Source organism: Schistocerca nitens, chromosome 5, assembly GCF_023898315.1.
Source record: "Schistocerca nitens isolate TAMUIC-IGC-003100 chromosome 5, iqSchNite1.1, whole genome shotgun sequence".
In the NCBI taxonomy this organism is placed as follows: Eukaryota; Metazoa; Arthropoda; class Insecta; order Orthoptera; family Acrididae; genus Schistocerca; species Schistocerca nitens.
The window spans coordinates 603,557,286-603,575,977 of NC_064618.1; the positions used below are offsets into that span (position 1 = coordinate 603,557,286).

The 18,692-nt window shown below is 41.4% G+C and overlaps 1 protein-coding gene across 2 annotated transcripts in view; it reads right to left on the reverse strand.

Annotated features, from left to right (window-relative positions):
* Nucleotides 1-5,590: 5,590 nt before the first annotated feature.
* LOC126260116 (uncharacterized) overlaps nucleotides 5,591-18,692 on the reverse strand; it is a 70,021-nt gene continuing 56,919 nt past the window's right edge. For both annotated transcript variants that reach the window (XM_049957354.1, XM_049957353.1), the window contains exon 5: nucleotides 5,591-6,756. In XM_049957354.1, the coding sequence (XP_049813311.1) occupies nucleotides 6,529-6,756 (228 nt within the window). In that variant the 3' untranslated portion in view covers nucleotides 5,591-6,528. The remainder of the gene's footprint in view (nucleotides 6,757-18,692) is intronic.

The window sequence follows — 18,692 nt, forward strand, 5'->3', positions numbered from 1 at the left end:
CCACCAGCCACGTGAGATTATTTCGGCGCTCTAAACGTACAAATGTAACCACAAAAAGCTGTCAGTATTGCTGGACTACTCAGTTATTTGTAAATCACACCCCCTGTCTCAATATCCCATCGATTTGCAGATGTGTGATGCTAGTAAGGACAAAGAGAGCAATCTTATTGGAACTATACAAAGTACTGTTATGTTGTCCACACTGTCATTTAAACAAACCTACAAATTACAGATGAAGATTTTTAACAGTTCTTTGAAATCAGTCACACAAACATACCCTCTATGGAAAGCTATAATTATTAATTATATAATGCTCGTAATTCTTAACTCTCTGACCGTACGGTTTGTGTCTACAGAAAACAATGTATAATGGAGATTAACCATGGTTTAAAACTTATTTTGCTTACACAACCACTTTTCCCTAAGTTTTGCCTTTTTTTCAGTATGGTGTTCACAAAATGTTGCTCTATTATGGTTGGGTGAAACAAATAACGACGTTAGTCAGTAAGGTAGTCCATAAACACTATGCTAATAATGTGTGCTTACCAGATCATGATTTTAGTTACAACAGCGTTTACTGAGCACATTCAGTCGGACTCGGCTGCGTATCAGTAACAATCTGCCTTGTCAGCAATCTTTCCTGTAGGCCTCGTGCTAAGCGATGAGCTGGACTGACGCCGCCACGTCAGACTGCCGTCATACATTCTCTGTAGCTTTTAGGCTCGCCTTTGTGAGTGTACTCTCTCTGCTCGCATTACTGGTAACGCGTGATGTATTAGAGGCGATACACCCTCTCACCGAATACGGCAGCCTTTTGTTGGGGGTGGGAGGGGAGGGTTGGCTTTAACGTATGCTCGTTCATCATTTTTTTTTCCTTTTTTGCTTTACTTCGGAAATGACAGAAATATATAGTTCCGTTATGAATTCACGGAGCAATGTCGGTTTAAATAATGTTATAGATGAATGACAAGAAAAAGAAACAGTCTAAACATCGTGAACACAGAGCGTTCTCTATAGGCAAATGGTAGAAATTTTAAGTGCGGAAAAATACAAGAGATAAAATAATGCTATCAAAGTCCTGTCTAATTTCACCTTTGTGAGCGTTCTCGACATTTAAGAAAAGCTAATTCTCAAACTTACAGTTAGGTTTCGAGAGCGTTCATATACTGAGAAGGCGTTTTAAATATGAGTGAAAATGTATGTCATTCACTAGATAAGAAGTTACCGGCTACTGTTATATGACGTGTCAGAGGCATTTGAGTATCTAAATTACAATTTCCTTTAAAATAAATTAGAATGTATCAGGGTAACTGCAAGTACTGCAAAATGTTTGAAATTGTTTTTTTTCTGGTAGAAAACAAACGATGTCATTAGGGAAAAGACACGTATTAAGATAATGGAAACTAATTACATGTGGTGTCCCACACGGTTCCATCTTAGGGGTTTTACTTTTTCTTGTGTATGTTAATCACCCGTCATCAGTAACATTAACAGAAATTTATGAGGTTTACATAGGTCACAGTCGCTATCTACCGCTCACCAAACCTCTGTGCTCTTTTTATCCTGGCGACAGGTCCATGGGCATCCCGCGAGAAGCTACATTCCGAGCTGACTAAATCCCACCCGCAATCATTGCATGCTTTTTGGATGGTAACCGGGATTGCTTCCCGAGGACTTAAGTTCGTCGCGTTTTCGATGGCTTTGGGTAGCTGCTATATCTGAAGTCTTACTGCTTTCCTCTGCCTTCGTGGTCTCACGATTTTCCCCTTCAGAGTCGGCACATTTCCTGGTTCTGCTGCCTTGGTTTGTGGATGCTGAACTGCCAGTATTCACTATGCTGCCAAGAACTAGAGTAGAAAGAAAAACAGTGAGCATCTTTCGTTACACTGCTGATCGTTCTTTGAGTGATGCCTTCCTGTAGATATTGAATTCGAGTTCTCCCCTACAATGATCCTTACCTTTTAATAACGACTGAAATTACGGTAGTTTTGATTTTAGTCCTCCAAGATGAATCAACATTCAAGGTTACCAGTACAAGCTGAGTTTTTAGCCCTACTTGTCAAAGGTAAATAGAATTTAGATTTTAGTGTTGATTGTTTTAGAAGTTTTATTTCTGTTTTTATTTTTTGACAAGAAATTATTGTTTAAATTGTGTGTATCTTTTTAAAGGCCCATATGTAAGAACTTTGAAGTATTTGTTCTTTTTAGGGTTTTGTACCTTAATCGGTAAAAATGGAACTCTTATAGGATGACTTTGTCGTCCATCTGTCCATCCGTTTATTAAGACCTTTTCTCCTCAGGAATGGGTAGAGGTATCAAGCTGAAATTTTTGTGAGAGTCCTTCTCGCACTTGTCCGATTTTTTAAACACACATGTTTCAAATTACTATCGCCGTTATCGAGTCACAGTTAAAACCTGAAAGCGTCTCACGGGATTACAGTACTGCGAATTGCAGTTTATTTCTGTTGGTGTTAGCTTGGGCCCATGTGGTTTCAAACTTTGTTGTGTGTGTGTGTTTTCTAGAATTCCTGACCCAAGCTGAATGAAGAGACTAAACGCTATCTGGGCTAACCTCGACTTAGTCGCCATGTGTTACCGTATCTTTAATGAACAGATGTGTAGTATGTGATCAAAAGTATCCGTACAGCCACAAAAACATACGTTTTTCATATTAGGTGCATTGTGCTGCCACCTACTGCCAGGTACTCCATATCAGCGACCTCAGTAGTCATTAGACATCGTGAGAGAGCAGAGTGGGGCGCTCCGCGGAATTCGCGGACTTCGAACGTGGTCAGGTAATTGGGTGTCACTTGTGTCATACGTCTGTACGCGAGATTTCCACACTCCTAAACGTCCCTAGGTCCACTGCTTCCGATGTGATTTTGAATTGGAAACATGAAAGGACACGTACAGCTCAAAAGTGTATAGGTCGATCTCGTCTGCTGACTGACAGAGACCGCCGACAGTTAAAGAGGGTCGTGATGTGTAATAGGCAGAGATCTATCCAGACCATCATCACACAGGAATTCCAAACTGCATCCGGATCCACTGCAAGTGCTATGACAGTTAGGTGGGAGGTGAGATAACTTGGATTTCATGGTCGAGCGGCTGCTTATAAGCCACACATCACGCCGGTAAATGCTAAACGACGCCTGGCTTGGAATATGGAGCGTAAACATTGGACGACTGAACATTGTAAAAACTTTGTGTGGAGTGACGAATCACGGTACACAATGTGACGATCCGATGGCAGGGTGTGAGTATGGCGAATGCCCGGTGAACGTCATCTGCCAGCGTGTGTAGTGCCTACAGTAAAATTCGGAGGCGGTGGTGTAATGGTATAGTCGTGTTTTCCATGGAGGGGGCTTGCACCTCTTGTTGTTTTGTGTGGCACTATCACAGCACAGGCGTACACTGATGTTTCAAGCACCTTCTTGCTTCCCACTGTTGAAGAGCAATTCAGGGATGGCTATTCCATCTTTTAACAGGATCGAACATCTGTTCGTAATGCACCATCTGTGGCGGACTGGGTACACGACAATTACATCCCTGTAATGGACTACCCGATCAGAGTACTGACCTGAATCCTATAGAACACCTTTGGGATGTTTTGAAATGCCGACTTCGTGCCAGGCCTCACCGACCGACATCGATACCTCTCCTCAGTGCAGCACTCCGTGAAGAATGTGCTATCACTCCCAAAGAAACCTTCCAGCAGCTGATCGAACAATTGCCTGCGAGAGTGGAAGCTGTCATCAAGGCTAAGGGTGGGCCAACACCATATTGAATTCCAGCATTACCGATGGAGGGCCCCACGAACTTGTAAGTCATTTTCAGCCACGTGTCCGGTTACTTTTGATCACATAGAGTATTTGTTTCGGTCCTTTAAACTGAGATTAATATCGTCTGTTGTTTTCTGCTCAAAATTTTCTTAAAACTTATTCCCGTATTATAAAGCAAATTGTGTGCGTTTAACTTTAAAAATGTCTAAGTATTTAACGACCTGAATTATCACCTTCATTGTGGCATCTGTTAAATGTTTTATGATGGCTTTTCATCGTTTATTTTGTTAATGTTAGAACGCCGCTAAGGCAAACAAATATTGTTAAAAGTCTTTTAATTTTTTCTCAGCATCTTTCCACTCCCAACTCTATGAACTTTGCCATTTCAATTTTCAGAGACATTATCGAATGATTTATCGCCAATTCCTTATCACTAATCTTTGAAAAGGAACACTGCATGTAGTTAACACTGCATGTAGTTCAGAATTTGGGAGTGACAGTCAGGAGGTTAGCAGTGTAAAATTCTTGAGATTACAATGGATAACAAATTCAGTCTGGAGGAACAAACAACGGAACTGACGAACTATCTTAGCAAATCTTTATTTATATATAGCTGTCAGAAACTGTAAAGAGCAAACATATTTCGCTTACTTACATTCCATAATGTCATCCGGACCACTTTTGTTGTAGTTAATCAGTCCAAGCTTAAGTTTTATGACCAAAAAAGCATGTTAAATGAGTTATTTGTGGTGTGAAGTCAAGACCGTTCTGCAGAGGCTTGTTCAAGGAATTGGGGGAACTAATTACTGCTTCCTAATATATTTTTTCTTTAATGAAATTCGATATACCTTTTTCTCAAACCGAAAGTCATGTTCATGAGATTAGTACTAGAAGCAAGAATGATCTACATAAATATTTCAAGTCAATTACTCTGGTTCAGCAAAGTGACCCTTATTCAGGAACATACAATTTCAATAACGTGCCAGTAGGAATAATTAGATTAGCTGCAACTGAAGTGTAGTATGAGAGGAACCTACAGGATTTATTGGTGGGCAGCTCCTTCTACTCTGTTGATGAATATTTCTTTTGATCTTGAGGAGCCTTATGCCACAGCTGAACAGGTGGATAGACTAATTGGTCACTAGTTGTTCAAACATTCTAAGCTACTGACTCCTCAGAACATCAAAAACAGAAGTTTTCATACACAGCATGAAGACTTATTCTCCTCAAGTTGAGTACTGATGCTGATAGCTGACACATGGGACTCCACACTTTATATGAAAACTTTTGTTTTTGATGTTCTGATAATGGGCTGCGCACCAAACACATCATTAAATAAGCATTTTTGAACAGCATGTGACCAGTTATTCTAGCCACCTAGTCAGCAGTGCTATAGTTCTCCTCAAGTTTACATCATTGTCACGTTGTTACAGAACCCCTGCGCGATTTCGTGTTTCACATTAAGTTATTTCATTTTAACCAGGTGGTATAAATACTGTTCATAATGTCAGATAACGTACTCATTAAGTGAAATCCGACTTACGCTCATCTTCAGTGCAGTAAGGCGACCAACGTAAAGAAAAAGAAAAAAAATGTTATAAATAAGTGCTGATAAGCGTTTTCAGTTTAATGATGTGTGGATATAATAGATTAAGAATTATCTTAAGCACTCCATTGTTAATTACTTTTATATGTTTGAAACAAGTATGCTATTACGCTTGAAATGAAAATATATTTCAGATATTTTTCCAATTCCACCGCCACGAGGACCATTTCCCCCAGGATTTGTTGAAGGAACATTGGCAATCTCAGTTTTTTTTACAAATATGTATTATATATTCTTTTTTTCATGACATATTCTTCATCCTATGTATCTATGGAACAAATCATATAACGTAACAACAGATTTTTAAATTTTTCGTTTACAGTCTCCTGCACGTTCTCAAAACCTACTCATTTGTTGAATTATGTACGAGGGCTATTCCGAAAGTAAGGTCCGATCGGTCACGAAATGGAAACGACTATGAAAATCCGATAAAGCTTTGCACAGATGTGTTGGGTAGTGTCTCTAGTATAACCCCAGTTAGCATCACGTCGCTCTTCTCATTTCTGAGCTCGCAGTGAGTGCGTAAAGATGTCTAGAAAATAGTGTCTGCCGCCAAGTACGGGGGCCTGGTGAGAAATTTCCCCTGAAGCTATGCAGCTAACATTACATAACTGTCGTGCTGTTTCGTCTTCAAGACAATTCTCAGCCGCATTCTGCAGGGGCAATGAAGATGCTCCTGCATCGTTTTCAAATGGAAATGTGAGATTACCCACAATACAGCCCGTAATTGTCTCCCTCTGAGTTTCAGCTCAGGTCACATGAACCGCTGGTTATGAAGACAACATTTCGGCACAAGACAACGAGCCGTAGGCCAGCGTAGAGAATTGGCGGAGAGCACTGGCGGCTGCCTTCTATAGCGAGGGTATGGGAAAGTTGGTACAACGCTACGATACACGTCTAAGTCGGGTCGGCGACTATGGAGATAAGTAGCTGCAAGGTGTATCTAACTGTTGCAAATAAAACATTTTTGATTTTTACCGTGGTTTCCATTTCGCGACCTATCGGACCTTACTTTCGGAATAGCCCACGTAAATACGTCACGCAACGTAGTACGTCACAGTGAGCTCTATGTTTATACAGAAGAATAATACTTCAAGACTACATCACTACATGTTGCAATCCAGTGCCCAGAGTTCAAGACTAAATCTTCCTGTGGCTGACCCTAGAAGATTTATCATGTCCATGTTTTGCTACAATAAACTTTTTCGCATTTTGAATGCCGAACTTCTTTGTAGAATCAGCGTCAGACTTCCCTAGAACTTTGGGTTCGCTTCTAGAGATCCCATTTGCTGGCCTTGACGAAGGGGTCAAGGTCAGTTCGTCTCGATTATTGAATCTGAAAGCATCTTGATGCTGCGATGTCGATCTCTGGAAAAAAAAAAGTGGCGTTAGATTTCATTCCATTTCCTTGGAAGGAGCTTGTTTTTATGAGGCTATAAGTAGTAGAATCATAAATTGCTTCTCAAATAAATACAACAAAATTTACATATCTCACCTTACAGAAATTCTCTCTCACAAGGGGAGGCTACGACTTTCGGATCACGGATGAACGAATTTTGTACACCTCTGACAGCCCATCAGGAAAAATGTGCAAGGATTAAGGCGTACTACTTAAGCGATTTAGAGAAAATCGAAAGAGAAGTTGTGCGCGCCTGTGATGTACCGCTACGATGCGAACCTGAGCACTAACTGGCGGCGGTCACGTGGTTAGCGTTCAAATTCCGTAATCGGTCGATCCCTGGATCGAGTCCCGGTCATATTTTTCCCTAAGTTACAATTATTTCGCACATACTACATTTGAAATATAATATGATGGTCGGCCGGTTGGCCGTGCGGTTCTAGGCGCTACAGTCTGGAACTGCGTGACCGCTACGGTCGCAGGTTCGAATCCTGCCTCGGGCACGAATGTGTGTAATGTCCTTAGGTTAGTTAGGTTTAAGTAGTTCTAAGTTATAGGGGACTGATGACCTTAGAAGTTAAGTCCCATAGTGCTCAGAGCCATTTGAACCATTTATAATAGGATGAAAAGACACGTGTATTTGCACGAACTTTTATTGAATTTTCAATGTTATTATTAATACAACAAATATTGTGCGACTTTTATTTCTATAGGCAAGTCAAAAACTTTATCTCAAGCACCTTCAAATTTCTTCATATCTGATTGACAATGAACGCACCTGATGATGGCAACGTGGTCGATTGCCGAAATATTGTGTTAACCCGAGATTTATTTCGTCAACGAAAAATTACTTTTCGTGAAGGTGTAATAAAAATACATCCAATCGTACATCGCAAATTTTCAGCACCAATAAAATGTTGCGCTACGCATAATTTGCATCCAAATTAGCGGAAGAAAGAGAATTTTTTTCAAAATGTTAATGAGGTTTGATTTTCCTTGGAAACTCCGAAGATTCCTTGTGCGTGCGTTAAAACTGCATTCATATGATGTAATAATGCCTTCTCTGTACGAAAAATATCATCCTGCAATTTGTAATGTTGAAAGCATGTGCGACGTTACCTCATATTATGGCATATTATGGCATATTGTATGATGTCATTTACGCTTTTATTTATCGATGTTTGACTTGGGGTCTCCAAGTCTGTCTCTCGTCCCTGAAACCTGTATCCGCTGATCCAAGCATTCTGCTGCAAAGCAGTTCTCGGTACCTTACCCGATTACAGGTAAAACGGTCTTCGCAAATCATACCAGGCTTAATTTTCAGAAAAACGTAATGCGTTTGATCGTTTACTTGTTGATAGTTATAAATATAATAGGCCTATTTCTTTTGGTAATAAGAAAATTGCAAACAACCAAACATCATTGGAAATTCAAGTTCTTGCAAATACACGCTTATTTTCATCATATTATCTTTGAAATGTAATATGTATGAAATAATATGACTAGTGATGAAAAAATGTGAATAAAAAAATAAAAAAAGTGCTACTCAATCCAGCGATCCACCGATTACGCAACTTCAAGGTTAACCATATGACCGCCGCCACCTTGCACTGTCGCAACACACCGGTACAACATTGACGCATAAGACTTTTCTTGCTATTTTCTCGAAATCGCCAAAGTAGTACGCCTTGCTACTCGCACGTTATGTTGTCCTAACCGACTACTAAAAGTGTACAAAATTTGTAGTAAATCCGTGATCCTAACGTCTTGGTCTCCTATTGTCAATCTCTCTCTCTACCCCCACTGTTCTCAGTCTCTCTCTCTCTGCCAGCCTCTCTGTCCCTTCCATACCCTCTGTCTCTATCTCTCTCTCTCTCTCTCTGTCTCTCTCTCTCTCACACACACACATACACACGCAACAGACACACTGATGAGCCAAAACATTAAGACCAATGCCCTCCGGGAGATTCAACGCCGACTTGTGGCGCTGGGGGCACGAGATGCGGTAAAAGAGAAGTTCGTCTGGCATATTTAGCCATGAATCTACTTCTGGGGAGCTCGGCCGCTTGGTGCAAGCCTCTTTATTTGACGCCTCTTCAGTGACTGCGCGTTGATGAAGATGCTGAAATGTTACTGAGTGCATCACACACACCCCATTCCGACCGGAAACAATCCTCAACGAGACTGGGAATCGAACCCAGGGCCCCGTGATCGAAAGACAGCAACTGCAACCACAAGAACAAATGTGTACCAACGTGCTATTAAGTAGCTGGTCATAATATTTTTGTTATGATTGTGATGAATCTTGTATCTACGAATGCATGCTCTCTCTGCGATATCCATTAACAAAATGTTCCCAGGTTTCAAGCCGTGTCAAATGCCCACGAGCTTTCGGCAGAGATCTCCTCTGCCATCGTCAAGTGGTTGACAGCTGTGTGAATGCCGCGCCGTGCTTGGCCGCGTCGCCACCAGTGACGTCACTGATGCCCAGTCCCGCACATGTACGACAATGTTTTGGTAGCGGGACCGCCGCGCCCGCTTCAACTCACCAATCACAGGACCCTGGGCCCTACTTACAATCCATCGTCTTTATTGAGGGTTGTGTCCGATATTTCTTAATTTATTACGCTGTCCCAGAAGCCGTTGGTCCATTTACTAATAGAATTATCGTCGAATGAAATGTGGTGTCCGTTTTCCAGTGTATGCTCCGCTACAGCCAATTTTTCTGGACAGCGTAGGTGGAAACATCTTTCATCTTCTATGTGTTGTTCAATAGCGCATACAGCCTGATCGACATAAAACGGCCACATCCACACGGTATTTTATCTATTCCAGGCGTTGTGAGCCCTACATCGTCTTTTGTAGGCCTCATTAGATGCCGGCTCTTTGCTGGGGGCCTGAAGATTGTATCGATTTTGTGTTTCTTCAGGAGCCAGCTCACCTTTCCTGTTTTGAGCCAAAAAACGTGTCCTCTTCGTAGGCCTTCTGCTTTCGCGGCTTTGATAGAAATGCCTTCGAAGTTTGTCTGTTGTTGTATAACAGTCTGGTGTTGTAACTTTGTATTCCCTGCACGTTCCTGTCCACCGTAAACCCAGTAGCGGTCTCGGTCACAGTGTTCACCGGGAGCCCTCATACACGCCACCAGCTACCACCACCCAGCACATAAATGTTCTGATGAACATGGTACTCGTACATCGAGCTGAAGCTGTCTCAGACGCCAATAGCTGCCGCTGGAACTAATCCACTTACTTAAAGTTTTCAAGGAAAACGGTTACAACAGACAAATTGCGCAGGCAGTTTCATCTAAGCCGCAAAAACAGAAGGCCTCCGAATAATACACGAAGAAGATTACGTTTTTTACCGTTTTGTAGCCCAATAACAGGGAAGATTAGCCTGCTTCTAAAGAAAAATGGAAACGACAGTCTTCAGGCCCCCAGCAAAGTTCCGGAAACTAGTGAAGCCCGTGAAAGAAGTGTAGGCCTCGGAACATCTGGAATATATCATGAGGGTGTGGCAGTTTTATGTCGGTCAGATTGTCTGCACTATTGAACAGCACCGCAAAGAACATGGAAAGTGTTTCCGCCTTCGCTATCCAGAGAAATCGGCTGTAGTGGAGCATGCCTTGGAAAAGGGACACCGAATTGCATTCGACGATACTTGTATTATTAAGCGGACCAACGGCTTTTGAGATACTGTAGTAAATTAAGCAATAGAGATCAAAATGTCGGACATCGCCCTCAATAAAGACGGTAGACTGCAGCTGAGTGGTGCCTGGGGTCCTCTGGTTGGCGAGCTGAAGCTGTCGCGGCGAGCGCACCACCAAAAAACATTGCCGTATGTGGTGCGGGACTGGGCATCAGTGACGTCACTGGTGGCGGCGCAGCCACATAAGCACTCCAGCGGTATTCACTCGACTGTCAACCACTTGACGATGGCAGAGGAGATCTCTGCCGAAAGCTCGTGAGCAGTTACCCAACTAAGCCGGCTTGAAACCCGAGAATATTTTATTATTGACACTTGTAGATTCACTGACAGGAGGAATTCTTTGGTGGAACGGAAACTTGTGATTGGTTGATTGCTACACATAATTATGCTACGCTCAACGTGTATCCTGTTGTCGTCTGAAACATGTGAAGTGTGAAACTGAAAACTGTCCTCCTGTTAGAGTGTGATATGTGCTCTGTCGGAACGTGACGTTAAGTAATTGCTATGCTCCAGGAACTACGCTCTGAAGGTTTAGATCACCTGCGCAAAAGGGAAGACTCTGGGGAAAATCGCCGTATGCAGAAGAACCATGGTTACTTCACGAGACAGATTGTAGAAGTTTTCTCTCTACGTGGATGCGGATGAGATCGCAGTTAAGCTATTTAGCTGTACTTGTTGTTTAGACTGACGTTAGTACTTCGTGGGGTAGGTTCCAACCCCAAAACGAAAACCATATGAATCTTATTTACTTATATTTTTCTCTGAACTATTAAATCATCAATAAAAGGACAGCTTCTATTTATGAAAAATTAATCATTATGAAGACAGAAAAACGTGATCGTACAAACAATTAAGGCTCTTACATTAACATCAGGCTCTTAAAAAATTTTTTTGGAGTTACGTTAGAAAACAAAGAAAGCTCACTTCAACTTCGTTGAGAAATACGTTCTGAGATCAAAAAATGGTCAATTAAGTACACTATCAAGAAAAAATAAGCAATGAGTTTCAATGAAAATGACAGAAGGTGTATGCAACAATCAACTAAGCCTTATTTTCATTCTTCGCAATCAAGACATACAACTTTTCGTTACAGAAAGAAACAAATTTTTCACATGTATTTTTGGCATTTAGAGTATGTTTTGGTAGTTTTTGTGTCCCTTAGGGTGCGGACATATTGTGGCACCGTAATGCCTTGACTTTTTGGCTGACTTGACCCCACTTTTACCTGCACTACAGATTCGTCAACCTTGCTGTCATTTTCAAAATTTTCCCAAGACCTTTGTCCATTGCAGTATGCAAGTCCCTAGAAAATTTCTGAATTATTTTCCCTTCTTTGATATTTTCATTATCAACGTCATGCTCAGTTGTTTTATAAGATGTCAATGCACCGTCTTGATTCTCTTACTGAAACGCTCTTTTTCCATAAAAATAATCAGATTATATATATATAAGTTCGTGTAATAGATTTGACCCGACTGGTACGTACCTACGGAAATAATGGTCGTTCGTTAGCACGCGCCTGCGTAGTGCAAAAACACAGCCGGTACTAAATATATACGGAAACGGATTGGTACCTTTGCGATAGAAACGGAATTGTAAGCAAGAGAGTTACACGTGGGATAATAAATTACCGCATGAATGTAGTTAAAACTCAGTAATGTAATAAATCTCTAGCATCAGCCCTAGACAGTTGCATAACCTGTTTTATAATTCTTACATTTTAAATGCATATAAAAAGGTGTAGTGTTGTCCACGTGCTGTATTTCAAACATTTCAACTAATGGTTATTTGATTGCTAATAACGTGTGAACTCTAATATATATACATTTGGAGACAGTCACTTAACTGACAAACTTATATGAGGTAGCAACGTATATTTGCATGTTCACTTTTGTTCGTTGCATCTGCTCGGGGCAGACGTCGTAAGGCATCCGTTCAAGTTCGTTGTTGATCCATTAACTCAGTTTTTTATTACAGAGGGTAGCTAAACCCTCTGACCGAACACGCTCAGCTACCGTGCCGGCACCATCTGAGCCACCGAGGACACAGAGGATAGCGCGACTGCAGGGATTTATCTCTGGCACGCCTCCCGCGAAACCCACATTCTCAACGTATTGTCCCGCACTACATTCGTAGTGCCCCCGCCCATTATACTCATTACTCGCGGCGCGTTGCCGATTCCCGTAAGAGTTTGGGCACTGTTTCTGCATTCGCACAGAAGAAGAAGATGGTCAAGTAGCCGGTGAGCCTCAACTATATATTTACTAAGATGGTATCTGATGGTATACCATCTTAGTAAATATGTAATAAGTGTATTTATGGATTACCATTAGCAACCTTCGTTTCGTATTTGCTATTCGATCACAATTTTTTATACCAACTATACTGTTTTCAACAATACCCCTATTCCAGTATAAGTTTAGCAATTATGTTATGTATATTGTGATAGGTGAACCTTAAAATTTCCCCGTATCGCTCCCAAAGAGAGAGCACTCAAATAATGGCCTATCACAATGACACATACTCCTTTGAGTAAACAGCTGCACTTACACTGAGATTGGACAGACTAGTGCCGATCAGTTACATGATGATGATATTGATGACGATGATTCTGAAACTGAGGATGTGGATAGCAGATCTCAGACTTTGTTTCAAATGCACAAGTCTGTGAGCTTCCCCCAAGGAGACCTGTGCGAGGTGCGCCATGGTATCACACATGGGAGATGTGTGTAGCGCTTTGGTATATGCCTTCATTAACTTCTGCAGTAGTTCTTCGGTAGGGCACAGCGTGGGCTCCCATTTTCCTCGACCACAGGAAAACAGAGATTCTCATGCTTGGGAGGAGATTTTCATTTGCCAAAACCGAAAAGAGACGCGAGACTTTCCATTAACCTCGATTTGAAAACTTCTTTCTAAACACCAAATTACAAGGAAGCTGCATCAACACACGTACCAACATTCTCAGATAGACACAAACATTTGCTCATGCAATGCTGCAAGCGTGCCTTTCCCGTCACCCACGACGTTGTTTTTGTTGTTGTTGTTGTTGTTGTCGTCGTCGTCGTCAGTCCGAAGACTGGTCAATGCAGTTCTCCATGTTTCTCTACATTGTGCCAGTCTCTTCATCTCCGAATAACTACTGAAACCTCTCGCGGTTCTAGGCGCGCAGTCCGGAACCGTGCGACTGCTACGGTCGCAGGTTCGAATCCTGCCTCGGGCATGGATGTGTGTGATGTCCTTAGGTTAGTTAGGTTTAAGTAGTTCTAAGTTCTAGGGGACTGATAACCACAGCAGTTGAGTCCCATAGTGCTCAGAGCCATTTGAACCAACTACTGCAACCAACATCCATCCGAATATGCTTACTGCATTCATCTCTTGGTCTCCCTCTACGATTTTTACCCCACATACTTCCTTCCAGTACTGAACTGATGATTCTTAATGTCTCAGAATGTGTCCTGTCAACCAGTCCCTTCTTTTAGTAAAGCTGTGCCACAAATGTATTGACTTTCCAATTCTATTCAGTAGCTACTCATTAGTTACGCGATCTACCCATCTCATCTGTATCATTATTCTGTAGCACCACATTTCAAAGCCTCTATTCTCTTCTTGTCTAAACTGTTTATCGTCCGTGTTCCACTTCCATACATGGCCTCACTCCACACAAATACCTTCCAAACACACTTCCTAACACTTACATCCGTATTCGATGTCAACAAATTTCTCTTCTTCAGAAACGCTCTTCTTTCCATTACCAGTCTAAATTTTATATCCTCTCTATTTCGGTCATCATCAGTTACTTTGTTGCCCAAACAGCAAAACTCATGTACCACTTTTAGTGTCTCGTCTCCTAACTTAATACCCACGGTATCATGTGATTTAATTCGACCACATTCCATTCTCCTTGTTTTGCTTTTGTTGTTATATCCTCCTCTCAAGACGCTGTCTTTTCCGTTCATCTGCTCTTCCAAGGCCTTTACTGCCCGTGACAGAATTACAATATAACAGGCAAACCCCAACGTTTTTACGTCCTCTCTCTGAACTCTAATCCCTACTCAAGTTTTTTGTTTGTTCCCTTTACTGTCTGCTCAATGTGCAGATTGTATAACATCGGGGTTAGGCTATAATCCTGCTTCCCTTTCATGACTCTCGACACTTATAAACACCGTCTCGTACTGTACAAGTTGCTCACTGTATTTTTCCCCTACTACCTACAGAATTTCAAAGACTGCGTTCCATTGACTTTTCCAAGAACTTTCTTTAGATCTACAATTTCTATAAACGTAGGGACGCCTTTCCTTTACCTATATTCTAAGACAAGTTGTAAGGTCAATATTACCTCGTGTGTTCCTAGTTTTCCCCGGAACCCAAAGTGATGTCCACTTACGTCGACTTTAACAATTTTTATGTTTTTCAGTAAGAATTCGTTTTAGTATTTTGCAACAATGACTTTACAATTGGTTGTTGTTGTTGTGGTCTTCAGTCCTGAGACTGGTTTAATGCAGCTCTCCATGCTACTCTATCCTGTGCAAACTTCTTCATCTCCCAGTAGTTACTGCAACCCACATCCTTCTCAACTTGCTTAGTGTATTCATCTCTTGGTCTCCCTCTACGATTTTTACCCTCCACGCTGCCCTCCAGCACTAAATTGGTGATCCTTTGATGCCTCAGAACAGAACATGTCCTACCAACCGATCCCTTCTTCTAGTCAAGTTGTGCCACAAATTTCTCTTCTCCCCAATTCTCTTCAATACCTCCTCATTAATTATGTGATCTACCCATCTAATCTTCAGCATTCTTCTGTAATACCCCATTTCGAAAGCTTATTCTCTTCTTGTCTAAACTATTTATCGTTTACGTTTCACTTCCATACATGGCTACACTCCATACAAATACTTCCATAAACGACTTCCTGACACTAAAATCTTTACTCGATGTTAACAAATTTCTCTTCTTCAGAAACACTTTCCTTGCCATTGCTAGTCTACATTTAATATCCGCTCTACTTCGATCCTCATCAGTTATTTTTCTCCCCAAATAGCAAAACTCATTTACTACTTTGAGTGTCTCATTCCCTAATCTAATTCCCTCAGTATAACCCGATTTCATTTAGACTACATTTCACTATTCTCGTGTTACTTTTGTTGATGTCCATCTTATATCCTCCTTTCAAGACGCTGTCCATTCCGTTCAGCTGCTCTTCCAGGTCCCTTGCTGCCTCTGACAGAATTACAATGTCATCAGCGAACTTCAAAGTTTTTATTTCTTCGCCATGGATTTTAATTCCTTCTCCGGATTTTTCTTTTGTTTCTTTTACTGCTTGCTCAATATACAGATTGAATAACATCGGGGATAGGCTACAACCCTGTCTGACTCCCTTACCAACTACTGCTCCACTTTCATGCACCTCGACTCTTATAACTGCCATCTGGTTTCTGTACAAATTGTAAATAGCATTTCGCTCCCTGTATTTCACCCCTGCCACCTTTAGAATTTGAAAGAGAGTATTCCAGTTAACATTGTCAAAATCTTTCTCTAAGTCTACAAATGCTAGAAACGTAGGTTTGCCTTTCCTTAATATATTTTCTAAGATAAGTCGTAGGGTTAGTATTGTCTCACATGTTCCAACATTTCTATGGAATCCAAACTGATCTTACCCGAGGTTGGCTTCTACCAGTTTTTGCATTCGTCTATAAAGAATTCTCTTTAGTATTTTGCAACTGTGACTTATTAAAGTGCTAGTTCGCTAATTTTCACATCTGTCAACACCTGCTTTCTTTGGGATTGGAATTATTATATTGTTCTTGAAGTCTGAGGGTATTTCGCCTGTCTCATACATCTTGCTCACCAGATGGTAGAGTTTCGTCAGGGCTGGCTCTCCCAAGGCTATCAGTAGTTATAATGGAATGTTGTCTGCTCCCGGGGCCTTGTTTCGACTTAGGTCTTTTAGTGCTCTGTCAAACTCTTCACGCAGTATCATATCTCCATTTCATCTTCATCTACCTCCTCTTCCATTTCCATAATACTGTCCTTAAGAACATCGCCCCTGTATAGACCTATATACTCCTTCCACCTTTCTGCTTTCCCTTCTTTGCTTAGAACTAGGTTTCCATATAAGCACTTGATATTCACAAGTGATTCTCTTTTCTCCAAAGGTCTCTTTAATTTTCCTGTAGGCAGTATCTATCTTACCCCTAGTGATATATGCCTCTACATCCTTACATTTGTCCTCTAGCCATCCGTGCATAGCCATTCTGCCCTTCCTGTAGATCTCATTTTTGAGACGTTTGTATTCATTTTGACTGCTTCATCTACTGTTTTTATATTTTCTCCTTTCATCAATTAAATTCGATATATCTTTTGTACCCAAGGTTTTCTAGACGTTTTCTAATAGCCCTCGCCTTCTTACCTACTTGTTTCTTGGCTGCGTTCACCATTTTATCTGTCAAAGCTACCCATTCTTCTTCTACTCTATATCTTACCCCATTCTTGTCAATCGTACCCTAATGCTCACCCTGACACTCTCTACAACCTCTGGTTCTGTCAGTTTATCCAGGTCCCATCTCCTTAAATTCACACCTTATTTGCACTTTCTTCAGTTTTAATCCACAGTTCATAACCAATAGACTGTGGTCAGAGTACACATCGGCCCTTGGAAACGTGTTACAATTTAGAACCTGGTTCCTAAATCTCTATCTTATCATTATATAATCTATCTGAAACCTTCCAATATATCCAGGCCTCTTCCAAGTATACAACCTTCTTTCATGATTCTTGAACCAAGTGTTAGGTATGATTAAGTTGTGCTCTGTGCAAAATTCTACCCGGCGGCTTCCTCTTTCATTCCTTACCCCCATTCCATATTCACCTACTACGTTTGCATATCTTCCTTTTCCCACTATCGAATTCCAATCACCCATGACTATTAAATTTTCGTCTCCCTTCACTATCTGAATAATTTCTTTTATCTCATCATACATTTCATCAATCTCTTCGTCATCTGCGGAGCTAGTTGGCATGTAAACTTGTACTACTGTGGTAGGCGTGGGCTTCGTGTCTGTCTCGGCCATAATAATACGTTCACTATGCTGTTTGTAGTAGCTTACCCGCACCCCTATTTTGTATTCATTATTGAACCTTCTCCTGCATTACCCCTATTTGATTTTGTATTTATAACCCTATATTCACCTGACCAGAAGTCTTGTTCCTCCTACCACCGAACTTCACTAATTCCCACTATATCTAACTTTAACCTATCTATTTCCCCTTATAAATTTTCTAACTTACCTGCCCGATTAAGGGATCTGACATTCGACGCTTCGATCCGTAGAACGCCAGTTTTCTTTCTCCTGATAACGATGTCCTCCTGCTTATTTCCCACCCGGTGATCCGAATGGGGGACTATTTTACCTCCGGAATATTTTAACCAAAAGGACGTCATCATCATTTAACCATAGAGTAAAGCTGCCTGCCCTTGGGAAAAATTATGGCTGTAGTTTCCCCTTGCTTTCAGCCGTTCGCAGTACCAGTACAGCAAGGCCGTTTTAGTCAGTATTACAAGGCCAGATCAGTCAATCATCCAGTCTGTTGCCCCTGCAACTACTGAAAGGGCTGCTCCTCTTCAGGAACCACACGTTTGTCTGGACACTCGCAGATACCCCTCCGTTGTGGTTGCACCTACGGTGCGGCTATCTGTAGCGTTGAGGCACGCAAGCCTCCCCACCAACGGCAGAGTCCATGGTTCATGGGAGTGATTCACACCTGTCAGCACCTGCTTTCTTCTGAATTGCATTTATTACATTCTTTTTTTAGTCTGAGGGTATCTTGCCTATATCATACTTCTTGCATATACTTCCTCCATTTTCATGCAGGACAAATGGGTCATTTTAAGTAGTGTCAGCAGAAGTGGAAACTGGAACTGCAGGGCCACTGCCGTCTACTTGTACTACATCTTCATCTATAAGCTGGAAGCAGGCTTACTATGTATAGCGGAGTGTATTTCTTGCACCACTAACATTTACTCCATGCCTCACTCCAGTCACGAGTAGTGCACTGGAAGAACGATTTCTGATAAGCCTCGGTGTGACCTCGGGTCTCTCTGATCTCACTTTCAAGATATTTTCGCGAGATATAGCCTACGTAGTAAAAGCTCTTATAGGAATGTTCGCTCTCGGAATTTCAACTGCAAAAAACACCGTTACGC